General features: G+C 35.0%; 3 protein-coding genes across 3 annotated transcripts; all 3 read left to right on the forward strand.

The window, feature by feature from the left end:
* Positions 1-937: 937 nt before the first annotated feature.
* Positions 938-1892, forward strand: LOC125211924. The gene has a single exon (XM_048111887.1). The coding sequence runs from the start codon at positions 1051-1053 to the stop codon at positions 1771-1773; it is 723 nt and encodes a 240-aa protein (XP_047967844.1). The 5' UTR covers positions 938-1050; the 3' UTR covers positions 1774-1892.
* Positions 1893-8498: 6606 nt separating this feature from the next.
* On the forward strand, positions 8499-18924 carry LOC125213378 (serine/threonine-protein kinase BLUS1-like). Its single transcript, XM_048113893.1, has 23 exons — positions 8499-8880; positions 11083-11337; positions 11445-11569; positions 11785-11829; positions 12327-12408; positions 12484-12552; positions 12655-12825; positions 12908-12973; positions 13637-13705; positions 13800-13871; positions 14015-14061; positions 14246-14524; positions 15248-15381; positions 15469-15563; positions 15653-15691; positions 15777-15836; positions 15941-16042; positions 16152-16203; positions 16279-16334; positions 17944-18008; positions 18250-18301; positions 18417-18539; positions 18614-18924. Exons 1-22 carry the CDS (start codon positions 8725-8727, stop codon positions 18483-18485), a joined length of 2160 nt encoding a protein of 719 aa, XP_047969850.1. The 5' UTR covers positions 8499-8724; the 3' UTR covers positions 18486-18539; positions 18614-18924.
* A 722-nt stretch (positions 18925-19646) lies between these two features.
* On the forward strand, positions 19647-20668 carry LOC125213379 (stellacyanin). Its single transcript, XM_048113894.1, has 2 exons — positions 19647-19992; positions 20095-20668. The coding sequence occupies exons 1-2, from the start codon at positions 19800-19802 to the stop codon at positions 20463-20465; spliced, it is 564 nt and encodes a 187-aa protein (XP_047969851.1). The 5' UTR covers positions 19647-19799; the 3' UTR covers positions 20466-20668.
* Positions 20669-21611: the final 943 nt, after the last annotated feature.

Here is a 21611-nt window from a genome sequence, read left to right on the forward strand (position 1 = left end):
TAAAAAGCTAAAAATCCTTATTTTTATTGCGGCTAGCCTATTTGAGTAAAATGATGATGTGACATGTGGATTTTTAGTGCTGATGACGTAGTAGGGAGAGAAAGTGGCTAGCCTGTGGCTGACCTATTACGATTGCGGATGCTCTAACACTATCAACCCTGGTAATATTTGTCTTTCGGATTCTTTCTTAACCGCTCTCTCATTAAATCTTCCTACTAGTGTAAAGAGGCTGAGAATGTGGATCAAAGCAAAGTAAATGGGCCTCGCACCAACACTTAAAAAAACTTGTAATATCTTTTAAGAACACATTGAGACCCAATAAGAATAAGAAAGTGCATCTCAATTAATAAGAAGTTTTGTCCAATCAATGGGTCATTCAAATAATCAAAAATGAAATTAATAGGTCAAAATTTAGAGTTATTATAGGATAAATAGATAATCCTTGTTAATACTCTTTATAAAAATACTGAAATGATAAGGGATCAGTGAAGTGATCATAAAAAATCTCGAATCTGCGGCGCAGTCTCATTTCAAAGCAACCAAAACCATTGGCTATAAAAAATCATCTCATAACTAATGGCTCTACATCTTTTGTATTGGCACGCAAGCATACGTTAATACGTACGATAACGGATACTAAAAAGTGGAGTACTAAAAATTACACACAAAATAGTTAGTACAAATAAAGAAGTGAAATGGAGAAAATATGATTCAGTGACAGAGAGGATACAGCCTAGCCAATTATCAGCTCAGTCGTCGAAAAATGTGAATTATTGAGAATATAAAAGTAGAGTAAGGGCGTCCGTTAAATTTGTATGAGGTGGGTGTGCCTTGCCGTGTGGCGGCTACGTGTCCGCCCACCTTTATTGGCCCTGCCAGTCGCCATGCATATTCCACTAACGACAATAAACCTTCACTTGCTTAAAACCGTGTGCTACCTTTCTATCAAACTCCACTCCACCACCCCTTGATTTCCTTTCCAAACCATTTCCTCTCACCTTTCTTTATACTTATACTAGCATCCAATTTCAATCTTCAACAAAAATCAAAATGTGTCGAGGGTTTGTAGAGAACGAGAGAGAGAATCTGAAGATCAAAGCTTTCTACACTCAGCTATCAGTCTCCCGCGCCTCCCTTCTCCCGCCGGATTTCCTAACCCTGCATTTCCTCCCCCGCATCAGCGGCGGCCGCCTCGAGATCAACGGGTCCAGCATCCGACCCGACTCGCCCGCCTTCCTCACGCTCCACCGGGCCGTCTCCGAGGGCGGGTTCAACTACGGGAGCAGGGAGCGGGTCACGGTGTGCGAGGGCGCGAGGTTCGAGATCTACGTGGGGGATGTCAGGGTGCTCAAGGGCGTTTTCAGGAAATTCGACGACGGCGATGACTGGAATATGGAGTGCAAATGCGTGCTGTCGGCCGCCGTGAGTGGGGTCGGCGGCGCTGAGGTGGCTGTGGAGGCGGAGGGGCTGGGGAAGGTCATGAGGCAGAAGCTGGAGATGGTGGCGGAGGTCAGGCGGAGGAGGAGGTGTTGCGAGCTGGAGGAGATTCCGGAGGTGAGGGAGGAGGAGGCGGGATCGGGTGCCTGCTGCTGCAGCGAATGCGGCGGAGAGGAAGAGGAGAGCGGCGGAGATGGGGAGATGGAGATGGAGATGGATGTGGAGGCGGTCAATTGGGCGTTGGATGTGGGGATTTGGGTGGTTTGTTTGGGGGTTGGTTACATGGTTTCAGCTTCCTCGCTCAAGAAACTTACAAGAAACAGATTATTCCATTAGTTTCCTTCCTTTGTATATTAGTACTCTGTTTTTCGGATCAGTTTTGTAATGCTGTGAACTTTTCTTATATCGTTCACTAAGAGAATATATATATATGAAGTATAGTATCATTTTCATAATTGGGCTTAAACAAGTTTTAACTTTCTTAAGATTAGGATGTGTAATGAGAAACTGTAGTTACTGATGATGGGCGGGTTTCTAAATTGTTGTTTTGTTTTTTGGTAAGAATTTGGGTAATCTCACTTATCAAATGGCTAAATGGCTAAATTTTGTCTTGTGTACGGATTTTTTGGACTGTTACAAGAAGATGGTTCACTTCATATGACGAATTCTTTCTTATAACTAACTAAATTCAAACGATGGAGATGTGGTAAAGTAACATTTGAAACGGGGACGCGTTTTACTATAAAATTGGCAAAATAATAGACACAAATGTGTTATAATGAAAAATGGATCCCATCTTCTGTTCTTCTTATTTAAAAGAGAGAATTTTAAAAAGAAAATTTCTATTTTTAGACGAACGACAAACAAGATTACTCTATTTTTGGACGTGTTTGAATTGTATAATAAGACCAGTTAGTGACTTCTGGGAGAAAATATTCAGTGGTCCTTCCACACCAAAGTGTCATGATGAGGTGTACTCAACCATTTAATTTTTAATAAATTGAAAAGTAAATGACTAGACATGCCAACTAATAGAATTATTTTTAGAAGATATTTATTCAATCACTTTTATAAAATATTGCATAATCTTAAATTCTTAATTCTTAAAATATGAAAATTGTCAATATTTCTTCTTCTTATAGTATATATAAATATAATGACACACTTATATAGTTATAATTTAATTTTCATTTTTATATTAAGTTACTGAGTAAATATATAACCTATTTAATGCATTAAAATCTTACAAAATTTATTAAACCACTTTTACGCAGTACTGTATAATTTTAAAATCTAAAAATTGCTAGTAATATTTTTTCCTCCTATGAATAAATATAATTACATACTTAAATAGTTATAAGTTAGTTTTTAAATTCATATCAAGTTACTAAGTACATATAACTCTTTAAATGCAATAAAAAAATAAAAAAATTAAATTATGATCATACTTTTTGTTTTGTGTGCATTTTCACTTACATATATATTTTTATGTATAAACATATAAGATAAAAAAAATTATAATCATAAAATTTAAATAATACTAACAAAGTGTTGCACTCCGTGATTATACTACTTTTTTTTTGCCAAAAGATAATGTATACATATAAAATATGATTATTATATATATAAGTATGTAGTGTATACATAGAGGGTAAAAAAATATTGATAATTTCAATATTAATAATTATGCATTATTCTATAAAAGTGATTTAATGCATATCTTTTATAAAAGTGATTTAATGAATATTTTCCATAAATAACTCTATTAGTTGGCATGTCTAGTCATTTATTTTGACATTTGTCAAGAATTAAATGATTGAGTACACCACATCATCATGACACTTTGGTGTGGAAGGACCATTGAATATTTTCTCGACTTCTTGGGGAAAGATTACTCTATTTTTGGACGTGTTTGAATTGTATAATAAGACTCTTTAGTGACTTTTAAGGGAGTGTTATATTGCTAACTCATAACTTAATTACTAACTACAATTAAATAATAGCAATTAGATATTTAAATTAAATGCTTAAATCATTAATCTCTAAATGTCAATACGAAAAACGTGAATAAGGCCATATGATTAATTCCATAAAATATAATAAGGGATATTAATGTCAATTAACTATATGTTTAGTTATAACTAATTTTTAAAAGAAATCCCAAAACTTTAAATTCATATAACATATATCAAATTAAAGATAATTTCATAAGGATTCCAACGATATCCTACATGCATATGTTCCGACGTCAAAATTTGAAAAATATTTCAAAATTTTTTAATTTTTTCGTACAACAGAAATGTCAACATACGATATAAGAATATCAATATAAGCAATGGGTTAACATTCTTAAAGCATTGTGTTGACATTCTCAAAGCATTGTGTTGATATTTTCGAAAAACTATATTGACATTTTCATCCAAAATCCTAATTTGGAATTTTTTTTTTATCTTTTTTTATTTTATTAATAAAAACGAAAATTACACGTGGCAAATTGTAGACCACACGTTTTCTAAAATCCTATGGCCTTAAATTAGTTGTAGTTAGCAATTAAACGATTAGTTAGCAATTGATCACTCCCCGTGACTTCTATATGTGCGTTTCTAATGTTTGATTTTTTTCTTAGTGTTTCTGGGTGGCCCGAGTATTGGGCCATGGCCCGTTGAAAGAAGGCTGTTAGAGCATGTTTTCTAATCAGTGAAAAATGAACATATACCTTTCAGACCATCCACAATACTATCTCTTATTCATCCCTTAATTATTCATGGGCCCCACTATACTTTTCAACCCATCTCTTAACTAAGAGACAGTACCTGCATCCCTCTGATGGGGTTAGGTGCCTCTTGCACAGCGGAAGACTTGTACAAAACAAATAAATCGATACGAGATCTATTTGACCGATTATGTGATTAATCAATTTACATGTTAAACAGATAATTGCATGCTAGAACGCAAATAATTCATGCTCAAAGAATATAAATCCTAAACATGAATACTACGGTTTAGAGTTACCGATTTGATTCTCCAAAGAATCGTCGATTGCTCGCGCCTTCTCCACGTGAAGATCTTCAATACTAGACCACGGATCTTCTCTCTGGTTCCCGAACTGTATCTCGATATCAGGGTGGGCTGATCTTATCAAAATACTAGGACTCGAATAAAGAAGACAGAAGAAATCCTTCTCCAATTAGGAAAGAAATTCGAACTCCTCTAGGTAGAGGGAGACGAAAAATATGAGTAATATAATAATGATTTCCGTCTCCTTTATTCTCCTATTTATATTAAGTTCCTTTTGGGCCCATACAGGGATTTATGGAAGGTTTTGGATATGGGCTCCCCCAATTAGCTTTTTACTAATTAAATTGAACCCACAATTTAATACAAGCTTATATTGGAATATTACGAGCAGCCACTACAGAAGTAATATTGAACTCTCCCCATCCAAGTCCGAAATTACAAGTAATCCGGGTTTCCGTTGTTTATTATTTATTTCTCGCGCTTAAGATATAAATGTCCATTAATTAATTAATGTCTACTATGGACTTAATTAATTAATATCTTATTAATTCCAAGAGTGGACTTAGCAAGAAACATTTATTTATTATGCATAGAGTAATAAAACTCCAACTGGCCAGTTTTCCAAATAATAAAACTTTGTTCAAGCTCCTCTTGAGGACATTATCACACGAGACTCACCTCGCGCACGATTCAACATAATAGCAATCCTAGCACCGCTAGATATTAATCACCACTACCCAATATATCGGGATTATTGGGTTGCGAAAAACCCGCACCATTTGATAAGTCAAAGTAGTGCATAATCAATACCGTATGCTCAATGCTAACATATGTAGATTAAGAAATAGTATTTTATCAAGACCTAGCCTTTCAGTAGATAGCATAAAGACACGTCTTGCTGTTAGATCCGTTCAGTGCTATACCACACCAATGTCATCTTATTTCAGTAAGGCTTAGAAATATGCGGACTGACATTGCAACATTTCACGATAGGTAGCCAAAGCCTATCTAGGTTGTGAAATTCTTTTTTTTCTTTTGCAAAGCATTGCATAGATCTGACCGTGTTACCTTAAAGTGGACGACGCCCACAACCGGTCTACTAAGCAAAAGACTTAGACTTTGTTTGCTTCTTATACATTTAAATGTTTATAAAACATCTTATAAATGCACAAGCAAACACAATGTAATAATATATTGATTCTATTCGTGCGAAACTGCTCGAATAATACTGAATCGGGTTAAAAGTGGATTATAGAGTTTTACGTATACAAGCAAGATTCTATTCGAGCGAAACTTGCTCGAAACACGCTTTTCAGTATACCATACCTAACACCCTCCATCTCTTAACCATCTCATCCCTTAACTATTCATTCAATTTCATTTTTTATTTTTATTTCCAAGAAATTCAATTAATAAAAACACATTTCATTAAATAAAATAAAATTACAATTTAAAAACCTAAAAAAGTTAAAAAGACATAATTTGAAAAACTAGAAATTATAAATTGCACACTTAAATTCAAATCACAAAAAAATGGAAGCAAAGAAGCAGAAGGAGTTCTCTAGTGACGATCATATAATGCTTGTGTGTAAAATGGAGAATGAAGAGTATTTATAGTATAAAAATAAAATAAAATTAAAAAATTCGACCGTTGAACGGTCATATTACCGTTTTTAAATTTTTTTTTTGAAAATTCAAATTAAAAAAAAACAAATTATGACGTCATAATTACGACGCCCACTCGCGGGCCGGCGAGTGGGTGTCACGCCTAGTGCCAGTGCGCGCCACGTGGCGCTGGCGCATGGTGAGCTGTCTCGTCGCGATGCCCTTCCGCGCGCGACACGAGACGGGTTGGCTCGTTCCGTCGGTACGAGATAGAGGTTGCAACGCCATCTCGTTGCCGTCTCATCTCTGCGGAACGAGATAGGGATGACAACGAGACGTGTTGCTGATGCTATAATGTTGGTCAGAAGACATGAAAGGACTTTATTGTCCCCTAATTTATGGAAATAAGCATAAAAACATAGGATAATTTGGAAATATGGGATTGGTTGAGCGTATGATGGAATAATAGGTTACTCTACTACTCCCTTCATCCCAAGGTAGATGTCACACTTGGGAGATGGTACAGAATTTTAGGAGATACTCCTTCCGTCTCAGTTTAAGAGATTTATTTTGTCATTTCCGTCCGTCTCAGTTTAAGAGTCAGAATTTTGTCATATTTGGACATAAAATTTAACCTCATTATTGATGAAATTTACACTCAAATGTCATTACTTTCATAAAAATAAAACAAAACAAAATCTTAAACATACAAAAATTCAAAATGGTCTCACTTTACACTACCTCACTTCAATTATTACACACTCCAACAACCATTACCTCACTTCATTTATTACACATTCCACCAATTTCTTAAAACTCGTGCAATAACTAAATCTTACTCTTAAACTGGGACGGAGGGAGTATTATTTTGTATGTTAAGTGTTAAGAGAAAATATAATTTTATAATTGATGTGAGGGAGAACTTTTTCCAAAAAAAAAGAAATGTAACATCTTTTGTGGGACAAACTAAAAGGAAAAGTGTGTTAAGTGTTAAGAGAAAATATAATTTTATAATTAACGGCGGAAAAGAATCGATGGTGACTGTTCATCTTCTTCATAGTGATAAATTGCATAAATTCCTAATTCTTTTTTATGATTTTGCAAAAAAAAGTTGGATAGTTAATAAAACTAACGGTGTTCAAAATATTTAAGTAAATTGTACTAACTTAAAACATCAATGAAGCATTTTGTATGATTTATGTAAACTTAAAACATTTTATAATAAATTGTACATAATGAATAATATAATCTTCCAAGTTAGCTGAGTCGTATTCTTTTTTGTATATCTCAAGGTAACTGAACCAATTTGTTTGCCCTCTTTCCTACTTTATTATATCTTTTACTTTCATATTTTATTCTCTCCTATTTAAATCTCTCTCATTTTAACTTTTAAATATCTATTTCTTATTTTTGTGTCTAAAAGAAATGTCTCAATTATCTTTGTTATGTTTCTTGCTTTAGAATGTCTTTCTGTTCTATATTTTATCTACTTTATTTCTCTTTATTTTAATTATTAAACATTAATTTCATTAACTTTTGTGTTTTAATAGAAGCGCCCAACTAGCTTCGGACGAATAGAGTCAGAATCTGATATAGAGAAAACTGTAAAACAAACCCGAACGAACTATCAGCTAAAGAGGAAAGACACAACCTAACTAAAAAACAAAACAATGCAATCCAAGAAAAGAGCCTCGACAAAACCTACCAAAAGAACCATCAAGGCAATACCGACTAAAAAAAATAGCTCACTCATAAATAAGGCCACCAAACCTGAAAATCATTCCCTAGTTCATCCGAAATAACCGATACACCTTTAATATGTCACGACAAACATCGAGCTATGAGTCATGTCTTTTTTTGGACTTTCTCCTTAAATCATTTAATTTTTGGAGAGAACGGAAAATTATGACACCAATTCTGAGTCTACAAGCCAAAAATGCCAGGAAAAGTTTTATTTTTTCAAAATCTAAAGATTATCTTCTTAATTCCTTATCATGGATATTCTCAAATATACAAGTATAACGGAATAGTGACATCCAAATCTCCATACCAAACTTTATGAATAACATTGTACTACAACTTCACCAATTTGGCAATTTGGAAATTTCTTGTTTCAAATTAATTAGTCATGCTATAACGAAGAGAAGAGAGTACATTGTAAAAGTGTACAAAGCTGGCATTGGCAATGCTTAGTTGAAGGTACAACCTGGCGATGCATTGGCCACAGAACACACAGTGCACATCGTTTCAGACGATTCTGCCCTCTGCGCTGCAGTCAACGGGTGCATAATCAGCTTATACGAATAATTATTAAAACTACCATATGATTACAAAAGAATCAAATTAAATACACCATAACTTATTTAGTAACTTTGCTATATATCGATAGGTAAAATTAAGCAGCAATAAATAACAACATTTTAACACAGTGGACTAGAAAGAGGAGAGAGGCAGAAAAGTAAGAAAATTTCTGCAGACTTCAACCCAGTCCATATCTATAGACTTTCACTGTTCATCTCTGGATTCTCTCATAATTCAGTATCAAAGAATCGAAAACAACAACAAAAATCATGATTAAAACCTAACTTATGTTCTAATTTTAGTAGAACCGAAGCTGGAAGATTTCAATTGATTGATGGTTTCGTCAGCGGCAGCGTGAGAGAAATGGGGAAGTCTTACTCGGCGAATTCGAATGATTACAAGCTTCTAGAAGAGGTTGGATACGGCGCCAGCGCTACTGTTTTCAGAGCGATCTATTTGCCTTACAATGAAGTGGTGGCGGTTAAGTGCTTGGATCTCGATCGATGCCATAGCAATCTGGTTTGTTCAATATATTCTTTTCATTTATTTGTAATGCGCTTCTGTTCATTTGCTTTGATTCCGCGTGACTTGGGGATTTAACTTCATTTGGCTTTGTGTGAGGTGACTTTTGATCTAGTTGGAGTGCATTTTCGATGTTGCTTGGAAAATTTTAATGCGTCTGCAGTTTGAGATCTCGGTGCATTGAGTGATGGTGTGAAATTGTTTAAATGGAGCTAGATAGAGTTTAGAGGGCGAATCTTTGAAATTTGAAGCTTTGAAATGGTTCGAATTTGAATTTTGTTGTGCAATTTGGTCTCTTTATGATTATAGGTTGAGTGAGTTAGCGGCTTATCATCAAATATGTGATTTTAAGCACATTTATTAATTCCTAGAGAACACGATCAGGTTTTGTTGTGTATTGCTTTGGGATTAACTGTTATCATGATGCAAATTGCATTGAATTCTTAGGGAAATACAGTGCAAGGAAGAGTAGCTATATCAGCTAGGTTGAGTTTGAGCAGCACCAAATAAGACCGTTCTTTGATTTGAGAAACTGTTGCTGAGTTAACTACTTAACTTATAAGAATGAATAAATGAAATGAATATTCAGATATCGAGAATTTTGAGGAATGGCTGATTGAGAAAGATTTTATCTAAACCAGCAGGGAGAATCCTTAATGAAAATCAGCTATTTGTTAATGGGAATGTTTACGTACGACCGGTTGAATGAGTCAATGACTAATCAATTTCCCTATTTACTCTAGAACTTAATTGATAAATATATGATCATAAAGCTACTGTTTGGTGTTGTTTTCTTAGTATCAATACAAATATGTTGGTTTAGTAGCATCTATGCAAATCTGTTGCCTTTTCTGCTAAACCTTCTTTGTTCAAAATTAAGCCTCATTTTTCTCATTTCATTGTGATATTAGGTTGACATAAATGCTACAGCTTCAGATTGCGTCCCTGTTATATATAGCATACTTCCTAGGTTATACATAAGTGTCAATCGTTATTTAACTTATTACTCTCTTTTTTGGTCCAAAATGTATTTTGTATGTAACATTTAATAGTTACTAGAACTAGAAGTTTGTGCTAACTAGAATCTAAATGAAGGTCAATGAAAATTTGAACCAGAGTCAGTCCAGATTAAGTTAGAGGCAGAATGGAATAATGAAGTTGTAAAAAGTCAAATATGTCAGCGATAGTCAGTTTTGTTAAACATGTTATCTCAGAAATTACGATATACACGTGGCCATGTATTTTAACACTTCTAAGATGCCAAAAGCAATTTATTGCATGTTATGAATTTTACAGGTGTGATCATTAGGTTTGAAGTCTGTAGCTCTGACTTTGAGATGTATATAAGTGTGTGTATTATCTCTCTGTTGTAAGGAACTTTATTTCTTGATTATTCATTTCTACAAAACTTTTTGGGGTTCATATAATCAAAATATGACTTTCACTGTGCAGTATCAAATTAATCCTGACTTTTTTTTGCGCCATTTAAGATATCTTAACCCCTACAATGTGATGAAAGCTCAAGAATATATCAGAAAAAGATTAATTATCTGGATCTATTGTTGGTTATCTGCTACCTGTTTATAATGTAGTTAGGCATCGAATACCTTATGGCACAAGCAAGAATTATTAATGCCCCTTTCTCAAACTGTATGAAAGGAATCTGTATAATTATCTTTTTTTCGTTGACTTGACGCTTAAGAGATTTGTTGCCTTGTGGGAGTTTACTACCAGTGATGAATTGCATGCAGAGAAATTTAATCTAACTAGCTTGGTTGACTCAGATTTTATATGGCTACTCTCGATACCTTACCTGTAAGCTCTTTTATATTATTAGCCAAGAAGATTGCAATGGTTTCAGTGCGATACCTTCTGAACTCCTTGGTAATCATTAGTTATTTCTTTCTAGTTACCATGTTTGGCTTTATGACACATGTTATGGGGAAGTAGTTGTTAACTAGTTTTATTTATATTTATTTTTTTTGTTTTTTTCGACATCAGAATTTATAGTGTTATTGAACTTGTGGTATTCCTGTGAAGTGTAGATTTCTTTAGTAGAAAGTTCTTTCCTTGGATAATGGATACTGGTTTCAAAGCATAAGAATATTTTAACCAAATAATGTAGCTTATTTGTTCTATTATGATTAGTGGATGTGGTTGGGCTGGACATTCAGTTAAATAGTGTTATCTTATCTGCAGGATGATATTCGCAGGGAAGCTCAAACAATGAGTTTAATCGATCATCCTAATGTCATAAAAGCTTTTTGTTCATTTGTTGTTGACCGCAACCTTTGGGTGGTAATGCCTTTTATGGCTGAGGGTTCTTGCCTGCATCTCATGAAGATAGCATATCAAGAAGGATTTGAAGAATCTGCCATTGGATCTATCCTGAAAGAAACTTTGAAGGCTTTGGAGTACCTTCATCATCATGGCCATATTCACCGTGACGTTAAGGTTACTTGATGTTGCATGTTTAAATCTAGACAGATCAGACACTGGACTTGTTCTCGGATAGTATGCATTAAGTAAATTACTTTATTCTGTTTAACGTCTCTATACAGGCTGGAAATATATTGATGGATACTGATGGTGAGGTGAAGCTTGCTGATTTTGGTGTTTCAGCCTGCATGTTTGACAGAGGTGATAGACAACGATCAAGGAATACCTTTGTAGGCACTCCATGCTGGTGCGTCTCTCTCTCTCTCTCTCTCTCTCTCTTCCTCTCTCTCTCTCTCTCTCTCTCACACACACACACACACACGCACTGAAGAACAAATACCACACTATCACCATCAGTATCCAATATCCATTTACATTTAACTATACATATCTTTCACTTCTCACCCACACTCTCTTTTGATACCAACTGATTTAATCTGTCACTTCTAATTCATTATACAGGATGGCCCCGGAAGTGTTGCAGCCTGGAACTGGATATGATTTCAAGTGGGTTACTTCATATTCTTGTACTGTCTTGTGGTTCTATAATAAGAAGTGTTTTGTGCATGCATACAATTTGGTGGCACAGGCATACAAAGGGTGTTTGTGAATGCATCATAAAACATTATTATAGTCTCGTAGATTGGGATTTGGATATTTATTATTGATATCTTCTAGACGCTATACTGGGAAATTAATTTTCTAATCTGAGGTATAGGTGAGCTACGCTGGTGTGATCCTCACTGCATGACTTCGATATGGCATCTGAAGTCTGAAAATCTCTATTCGTAAGACTAAAGTTGAATGGAAACTCTAGTTAGTCTATTCCTCTAAGAACATTACTCACTTTAGAGTATCACTCAAACTCCTAGTAATTTTATCATTTTGTGTCCATTACTCACTTTAGAGTATTCACATTTTTCAGTTTCCCATCATAGTTGCTAGCAGTTGTAGATGCTGATTCTTTTTGTGCATGATTCATAGTGTTCTTATTAAATGCACAGGGCTGACATTTGGTCATTTGGAATAACTGCACTGGAATTGGCCCATGGACATGCACCATTTTCCAAATATCCCCCAATGAAGGTACATGTCTACATAAAAGCACTTTTTTATGGATGTTCTAAACACTTCATGATATTTGCCTCCACTCTCCAATAGGTTTTGTTGATGACCATACAAAATGCACCACCTGGACTTGATTACGATCGTGATAAGAGGTTCTCTAAGGTATTCATGATATTTCCAGGTGCACCATGTTCACTGAACACTGTCTGGCCTCTAAATTATTATTACCAATGCTCATTTTTAGTTTCATTTGGTTTTTGATAGTCCTTCAAAGAAATGGTTGCTATGTGCTTGGTAAAAGATCAAACAAAGAGACCAACTGCAGAAAAGTTGTTAAAACACTCCTTTTTCAAGAGTGCAAAGCCTCCTGAACTCATTGTTAAAAAGTTGTTTGTTGACCTGCCACCACTATGGAAGCGCGTGAAAGATATCCAGGTATATCCTGTTCGTGGAACCAGCAGGGTTCAGAAGTAACGTTTTTTAGAATTTATGCTGATATTGTTGTGAATGCTCGTAGATCAAAGATGCTGCACAACTTGCTCTGAAAAAAATGCCTTCAGCTGAACAGGAAGCTATATCTCAGGTTTGAAATGCATCAGATCCTATAGTTCTTCTATTTCATTTCCTGTTTTATGCTAGCCAAAGATTTACTGCTATGCGACACTTCTCTTTTCTCCTGTTGATCTAATGCTTCTAATGCTATTTGTGAAAGATTATAGAGAACTTCTATACCCCATTACTCAATACTCATAAAAAATTAAAATAAAAAAGAAGTTAGGGTCCATTATATGGTCTACTTAGAAGTATACCTAAATGCCAGCTGCTGCATTTTTTCTTTCATGAGTATTTTCATCTTTAATGGGAAGTTGGAACGAATGAAGATGAAGACCCTCGTTTTCTCCTTATTCCTTTCTTATTCATTAGCCAACCGCTACCTACAGCCTGTTTTCCATTTTTGGCCAATTGAGCTAAAAATGTTGGTGTGTGAGCAAACATCAGCTGGAATTTTCTTGTCGCATTAACAATTTGCTAATTATGGGGTCCCATCTTTATTTGTTTATTTATTTTATTGCTAGGTCTGTAGGTCACAAAGTAATGATTAGTGGAAATGCAGAATCTTCTATTTAAACACATTGCTCAGGATTATAAAAATATATACCACATTCCCTGTGTTTTGTGATGTGTGCATTTGTTCTTGTTGTAGTTTTTCTTTCCCTTTGGTTGAATAGATTTGATTCTCTTTCAGAGTGAGTACCAGCGAGGAGTAAGTGCTTGGAACTTTGATGTTGAAGATTTGAAGTTTCAAGCATCTTTGGTTAGTTGAGAGACGTTTTATTTATGCTCAATCATCAGTATGGAATAATTGTGAACAGTGGAAGTGATCCTATGGGCTGTTTTATTCTTGGCAGTTGCAAGACGAGGATGAAATAAAAGAAATCCAAGAAGAAGAAGACATTATAAGATTTAATATGAACCAAAAGGTGTTTAAATAATGATTTACTTTTTATGGAGACATGTCATTGTTTTCAATATTTCTTTTCTGTTGTATACATCTAGCTATACTTAATTCTTTGGCTACAAAGTGAAGAAAGCATGTAACAAAATTCTTATTGCTTGTTTGTAGAGTGCATCTGATTCTGTACCAAAACCAGTAGTCCACAATATTGACAGGTAACTTAGAAAATATTTGTTCCATCTTTATGCTACATATTATAGTTGTTGCCTTGTAAAGGTTATTTGTCTGCAATTTTTTGTTTCTGTTTTGATGCGTATGAAGAAATGCTTTGACTATATCATGAACTTATGTCCATATTAGTCTAAATAATTTTTCTACCGTGTCTCCTTTCATCTCCAGTGAGAGGATAAATGGTGATGAGGTGCTTGTAGTTGAGAGCCAGACAAATAAGGGACAGACATCTGAAAGTGACATGAGAGAGTATGACGCTAATGCAAAAACTGATACAATGAAGAGTGAATCAAAATCTGAGCTGGCAGCATCATTGGTAGAGAAAGAAGGAGTTCAAGCTAAGACTAGAAATCAGACCGGTAGAGCCCGTCAAACTCAAAGTGGACCACTTGTGCCTGGTATGGTGCTAAGTAATTCACTATCAGAAAGAGCTCGCAACTTTGAAAGGTTTATAATTTATTTTCTGCCTCATCTTACTTTTGCTATGCTTGTGCAGCAAATAGTGTGTTATCTAAACTTGACGAGATATTGAGGAGTGATTATCAGCTTAATTCTTTCTAGTCCAGTTAGAAAATCATGGCTAGCTTGACAGTGGAACTACTTAACTGCTCTTAACATAAATTTGATATCTATTCTCATTCTTTATTGTGGCTGGCCATTCTAGTTGTAGCTGTGAAGTTGATAGTTTGAACTCTATGCACCTGGAGTCTGTTGTCCTTGATGGTTCTTCCTTCGGTTTTCCTATGACACATTGACAGTAAAATGAACATTACATTTGTCTTCATCCGCATGATCTCCTTTCATACTAATTGTACTAATAAAATTGGGAAATGCTCTCTGAGTAAACTTGACTGTGTGCTGTCTCTGGATAAACTTTATTGGATCAGTTTCTGTTTGAATTTCTTATCTGATGAGATATAGTTTCAACTACTTTAACTTGAAGACTTCTTACTTCCTGATGTTGAGATAAATCATGCAGTGAAGAGCATGTAGCACGTGGATTAATTTACTCATGATATTTATCCACTGAGCAAATTTAACTTATATATTTTCCCTGTGCAAATTATGAAAGCTGTGTTGTATCTGTATAGTTATTTCCTAACGCCTGCAATTCAGCTCGAGAATTCCCCTACCTTAATTTTATTGGTAAATGCAAAATGTGTTCATTAGGTATGAGAATGATGGCTACCTAGTGGCTGAGAAGTCTCAGCAAGTGCGAAGAGCACCCAGTTTTAGTGGTCCACTAAACCTTCCTAACCGAGCTTCAGCAAACAGTTTATCAGCTCCAATCAAATCTTCAGGAGGTACATTTAAGTAGCATTCATAATTGCATATAGCTATGCTTGGATAGATTTCTTGGAAGGACATTACATCGTCTTCTTTGTTTCCAGGGTTCAAAGACACGTTGGAGGACAAATCAAAAACGAACTTGGTACAAATAAAAGGGCGGTTCTCCGTAACCTCCGAAAATGTAGATCTTGTGAAGGTATAGCTCATATAAGTAGTAGATTCTTTTTCATGACTCTTGCTAAATTGTTTCTCATGATTGTTTGTCTAACCTAACACAATTACTAGGATATTCCGTTATCCACAGTCTCTCGACGAAATTCTCAGGTGAGAAAGAACAGAGCAACCTTGGTTCTTTTAAAAGATGGTGATGGTTTTTCATCATATAACCTGCTGTTCATGTGGTTCTCAGGGGTCACCACTAAGGAAGTCTGCTAGCGTAGGGAACTGGATATTTGATTCCAAACAAATGGTTTGTATGCTTCTTGTATATATTGATATATAAATACTGCAGCTAACAGCTAACTGAATATTTGGTTCCAAACTAATGGTCCTTCTAATGGTCTTGCCATTCAGCCCCAAAGCCAGCCACCCAAAGAAATCAGTAACAGTAATGGACTTGCCTCAGTTCTAATACCTCACCTTCAAAATCTCTTCCAACAAACATCAGTTCAGCAGGTATGATAGTTTTCAAAATTCATCCATCATTGATTACTTCAGCAAAATGACAACCTCCTTTGTTTTTTATTTTTTAAACTTGGATCTCATTTCTCCTTCTCAATTCCAGGATCTTATCGTGAATTTGTTAAGTAGCTTGCAAACAGTGGATGTTGAAAATGGTGCGTTGTTTCTATATTTTAGCGTATGGCTAAATGGTCATGTATTTATTTGGTTGAACTTTTCATCTTTTCCAGCTCCTCAAAATGGGAAACTGCCTCCTTTACCTCGTGGTTCAGATACTAATGGCAGTGTAAGTACACTTGCTGATAATTTTTATTATTTGGCTGAACGTTTCATCTTATCGTGAAGTTGTAAAGTTTTCCTGCTCTTATTTAAAGTATTAAATTGGTTAAGATTGTGCACGTGTGCAAGAAGAACTGTAGGCAATATTTGTGTTTGTTTTTCAGGATATGTTGATTTCCTTCTAGAATAATAGAATGAAAATGTGTTTGTGAAATCATTGTCCAGGGACCTACCTATATCTGCAGCATATAACTATATGCCAATATATTGCACTGTAAAAAAAATCTCTAATCTATTCATTAGTTTTCTAGAACAGTAAAATATAGATATATGCGGAGAAGTATATAGACATAGTAGAGAAGAGTAGTAGGTGTAGGTGTATTTCGTTATTCAACATAGGCCACATATATATATAGTACTATAAGAGACTAAGCTAGACTATGTCACACCACCGATGTGGGACGCTAATATTCATAACAAGTTTGACCTAGAAGACTTTCTTGCTTTGTTTTTTTTAATATATTACAAAACCCAATATGATGTTAATCAACATTTTTTGTGGATGGAATATTGTATTTGACATAAGAATTAAACATATTAGATTTAACTGAAAACACACAAAAGGAATTGATTTAATAATTTTTAATCATTTGGCTTCCACCAGAACGAAACCAGCATTCCTTTCATGTATCATGTATGTGTCCTGAAATATAATTGTCATGTTGGGGAATGTACTGTATATCCTAATCTACATTGTACTGCTTAAGCAACGAGTATCATTGTTAGAAAATGGGTTATGGGGAAAGGAGAAAAAAATAGTATATCCTAAACGGCACGGGTTTTGATGCATAATTGGTAAAGTAAGAGAGAGGGAGGGAAAATGTGGTGGAAGTAGTGTTAGTGGATTATGGGGTCCACATTTACAATGATGTGTAGGGTTAGTATTGGTTTATAACTTTCCATTTTTAGAATTAGTCTAATTTGGTGGATGGCCCAAAATGGTAAAACTTGTCTATTTTTTGTGGACGGAGGGAGTACTTAGATTGGGGAATGCTTATGCTGTGTGATGGAAACTTGGTTCTATAATAATTGGCTTAACTGAAAAGTTGTGTCTGAACTTAGCAATTAGTTCCCCTGACAATGTGAAAATCATTATACATGCCACCAATATTATCATGTCCACCACACATGAGGATACATATCCTGTATACAGAATAAATATGGTATAGTTGGAGTCAATGTTCTTAATTTTTGTCCATCTATATGGTATGAGGGAGAATTTGGAGAGTGGATTAGTTAAGCTTGTTTTTTTTCCTTCTAGGGCATCATGTTAAATACCATTCCTTTTTTAACTTTGAAGAAGCACCATTCTTCTAGTTTTCAGTTATTCATCTGAGACTCCAACCTGGCTTTATCATTCTTATATTAATTCTCTATCATCTGGGACTGGGAACTATTATCGTGGCCTTTATGAACTGTAAAACCATTGACCAGTATCCAGTTTAAGAAGTTCCATGGTGGAGCATCCTTGCTTATTTTCGCACGAAATTCTTATATAGATAAATGTCTACGTTTGCTTTGGTGCGTACTCCTGATACTTGTTGCAATTTTTACAGGCTGAATCTATAGTTTCTGAAAGGGAAAAAATGCTGCTGATGAAGATATCTGAACTTCAAGCTAGGTGTGTTGTAACTTAACTCGTATAGACAAACTCTTTAAAAGAGCTACAACGTTCATCTTTTGGGTGGGGGTGGTTACTTGGCTTGTGAATGTGAGTGACTCATGAGAGTGATGGCAGTGGGGGAATCATCCTCACACTTGAAAACAGTCGAAGGAATCATTCCGCCTACCAAGCAAATTTTCTAACCAATCACCTCTTACATTTCAAGACACTCAAAACACTCTTTCTGTTTCGCCTGCAGGATGAATAGCTTGACGGATGAATTAACTTCGGAAAGGCTTAAATACATGCAAGTGAGTTCTTCTCGCATGCAGAGATAGTGCTATGTCTTGCAGCTTTAGAGTATTAGGCTTCAGAGTTCTCACCACGACATTTAAATTGATGGCTGTGCTTTTTCACTGCTTGCAGTTACAACAAAGACTAAATGCAGTGCCAACACACGAAGATGATGAAGATAGAAGAGGAGGAGATTCTTGATTTTGGGAATGTATATTAATGTTTTTGTTCATTCATCGCACCTTGAGAATTCAGGTAAAACTCGATATGATAATGATTTACGGGGTCACGTAAGTGCTTCTGTAATGTAAGCATTGGCTTAATTTCAGGGTGAAAATGTAGAAGCAAACGCAAGATGTTGTTGGGTGTATCTGGAATGATGGGTTGTGTTGAATAAGAGAGTTAAAAAAGATTCCAGCACCTTGTTTGAGAAATTAAAAGAGAATAATGAGATTAGAAGAATGAGTTGAGTTGATTTATTTGGTTGGTGGGAATGGAAAGTAGGTGGTGTTGTGTTGAAGCCAATGTGTATTATTTGAGATTAGAAGAAAAACCAGAGGCGCATTTACTGTAATTCTGTGAATATATAATTTGTAACATTATATATGCTGGTATATATAGAGAGAGCAATTTGCACCCCCATTTCTTCTCTCTTGATTTTCATCCTATACACCCCATATACGTGCTTGTCTTGCCATAATGAATCTAAATAATTACTACTACTAATATTCTATCTTATGGTACAAGTTATTTCTTTTTAGTTTTTGGTACTAGCTAAATGTTAGTACATCGGATACATACAGGTTATATTGTGAAGTATGATGGTCGGAACTAGTTCTTTTTTTCGGAAGGAGAGTCAAGGTCGGTACAGAATAATAGTGGTTGGAAATGTTGGAAATTAGGAAAGGGTACTCTGTTGTGTTAATGATATAAAATCACATCTAGTTAATCCAAAATTATCCAGTGAATTAAATTGAAGACCATCGAAATTAAAGGTTACACCTTTTGGTTTCCTCCTAGTTAAATCTTGCATCATGGATAAGCTTGTCGGTTGTCACATATATTTATGAAATCATATTATATTTCATATGCAGAGTGAATAAGTGACAGAATATAATGACCAATTCTGTCTACAATATGAATATGTGCTCAGCATGTTAAGATGCATCCAGTTTCTCCAACATCCAACTATACCACGTGCCATCTCTTATTCAAATAATTGAATTATTTCTCCTCCACCACTTGAAAAATTAAGATTCTCCTCCAAAATATAATTAAAACGAATGTAAAACCACTTGTGTTTTATCCTTACCTCTGTAAGTGTAACTCACTTGGGTAAAATTTTATTTCTAATCGTCTATATTATGAGGGTTATTAGAGTCAATTCACCTCTACCCCTTTTGCCTATTTCAGCTCACTTTCTTCCATTTGAATCCAAATTCCATCTGGCAGCCTACATTTATATATAACCCTCTTAGATTTGTCTCAAATTCAAGATTTGAGAGAGGAAAAAGCATGGCCTCTCCAAAATTAAATCTTTTTTGCACCCTCATTGTTCTCTTCCTCTCAATCCAATCCAAAGTAGTATTGTGCAGCATTTACCAAGTTGGAGGCTTAGCTGCTTGGGGCATTCCCTCTTCCTCCAATCCCAAAGTCTACATCAACTGGGCCACCAAGTACCATGGACTCAAGATTGGAGACTCCATATGTAAGCACGCATACATCATAATTCATATTCATACATATATAACTCTCTCTCTCAAATTCCCAATGCTGATTAAATGTGATGTGTTTAATAATTATTGTGCAGTTTTCTTGTACCCACCAAGCCAAGATTCGGTGATCCAAGTGACAAAGGCATCATACGATAGCTGCAACCTCAAAGATCCGATCTTGTTCATGAACAATGGCAATTCCCTTTTCAATATTACCAGAGCCGGAAATTTCTACTTCACAAGCGGCGCCGATGGGCACTGTGCTAAATCACAGAAGCTTCACATTTTTGTGTCTGGAAATGGATCCTTTGTTGAGGACGATGAGCCGGCTTCCGGTCCGGCCGCTTCGGCGCCAACCTATCCAACGGTTTTCGGCGCCATTCCGGTCCAGGGCTCTTCGGCCGCCGCGCCGTTGCTTCAGATTCCGGCTTTGATGATGGCTGCTGCGATTGCGCTTGTTATGTAGAGAGGATATAATTTTAGTTTATTTATCTGTTTATTTTGTTTATAATTCAATTTTTGGTGATGTAATTTGATTCTGTTTTTACTCTGTATGAAACGGATCCATTCTTTCAAAAGGGTTGAGCTTGAGAGACTTGTCGGCACGACTTTGTTTTGTGTGTATATTTTAAACTTTATTGGATAAATGAAAAGGATAAATTTTTATTATTTTATGTGTTAAATCCTTATCGAAAATAGCGTGTAATATTTCTTTTTTTTTTTCGTTTCTTTTGGAGACAATTTTACTGTTGGAGTAGGACTTCTCATAAGTTTTTTAAAGTTTGCTATTTTATACTCCCTCCGTCCCAAGAAAGATGACCCATTTCTTGGACGGCACAAGATTTTATGCAACTTTATTTTGTGTGTTAAGTGGAGAGAGTAAAGTAAAAGAGAGGGAATAAAGTAGAGATAAATGGATTTCCATTTTAAGCAATGAGTCATCTTGATTGGGACAAACTAAAAAGGAAAGTGGGTCATCACGGAGAGAGTACTTACTAAATAAATTTTGTAAAGTTCTAAATTAATGATGGGACACCAAAAACTATTGACAAAGGAAACACATTTTTTTTCTTTTACTTACAAAATGGAATTTTCAACAACAATGACAAAAACGCATATATTAATTTGCATTTTTGCTGTAAAAGAGTATATTAATCTACATTTTTTCTTATTTAAGTCTTTTAAGTAACACTTATAAAATAATTAAACACCGGTGTATAGAATAATACTCCCTCCGTTTCTTCATAGTTGAGTCATTTTACCATTTCGGAAAATTTCTTCATAGTTGAGTCGTTTCCTTATATGGTAACTTTTTCTTCTATCTTACTTTACTCTCTCTTACTTTATTCACTTTATACTTTATTCTCTCTACCTTTTCCTCTCTCTTACTTTTTTATCTACGTATTTATTTAACACATCTAACATTCATTTCTAAAACTCCGTGTCGAAAAATTCCGCCTCAACCATGAAGAAACGGAGGAAGTACTACCTTTGTCCCAACTAAGTTGAGTCACTTCTTTTTGCACTCTTTTTGAAAAAATCATACTAATAAATAGTTAAGGTTGACTCTTATCAACATGATTCTTACTTTTATTTTACTATATATTCACTT

Source organism: Salvia hispanica, chromosome 3, assembly GCF_023119035.1.
Source record: "Salvia hispanica cultivar TCC Black 2014 chromosome 3, UniMelb_Shisp_WGS_1.0, whole genome shotgun sequence".
Lineage (NCBI taxonomy): Eukaryota > Viridiplantae > Streptophyta > Magnoliopsida > Lamiales > Lamiaceae > Salvia > Salvia hispanica.

What these genes read in the sequence shown, in the direction of transcription:
- LOC125211924 (XM_048111887.1), top strand. Translation starts at nt 1,051, where the DNA reads ATGTGTCGAGGGTTTGTAGAGAACGAGAGAGAGAATCTGAAGATCAAA.
- LOC125213379 (XM_048113894.1), top strand. Translation starts at nt 19,800, where the DNA reads ATGGCCTCTCCAAAATTAAATCTTTTTTGCACCCTCATTGTTCTCTTC. An exon ending in CAAGATTGGAGACTCCATAT is followed by an intron (nt 19,993 to 20,094) that starts GTAAGCACGCAT and finishes ATTATTGTGCAG; the next exon opens with TTTTCTTGTACCCACCAAGC.
- LOC125213378 (XM_048113893.1), top strand. Translation starts at nt 8,725, where the DNA reads ATGGGGAAGTCTTACTCGGCGAATTCGAATGATTACAAGCTTCTAGAA. An exon ending in TTTGTAGGCACTCCATGCTG is followed by an intron (nt 11,570 to 11,784) that starts GTGCGTCTCTCT and finishes TTCATTATACAG; the next exon opens with GATGGCCCCGGAAGTGTTGC. An exon ending in TCCAATCAAATCTTCAGGAG is followed by an intron (nt 15,382 to 15,468) that starts GTACATTTAAGT and finishes CTTTGTTTCCAG; the next exon opens with GGTTCAAAGACACGTTGGAG.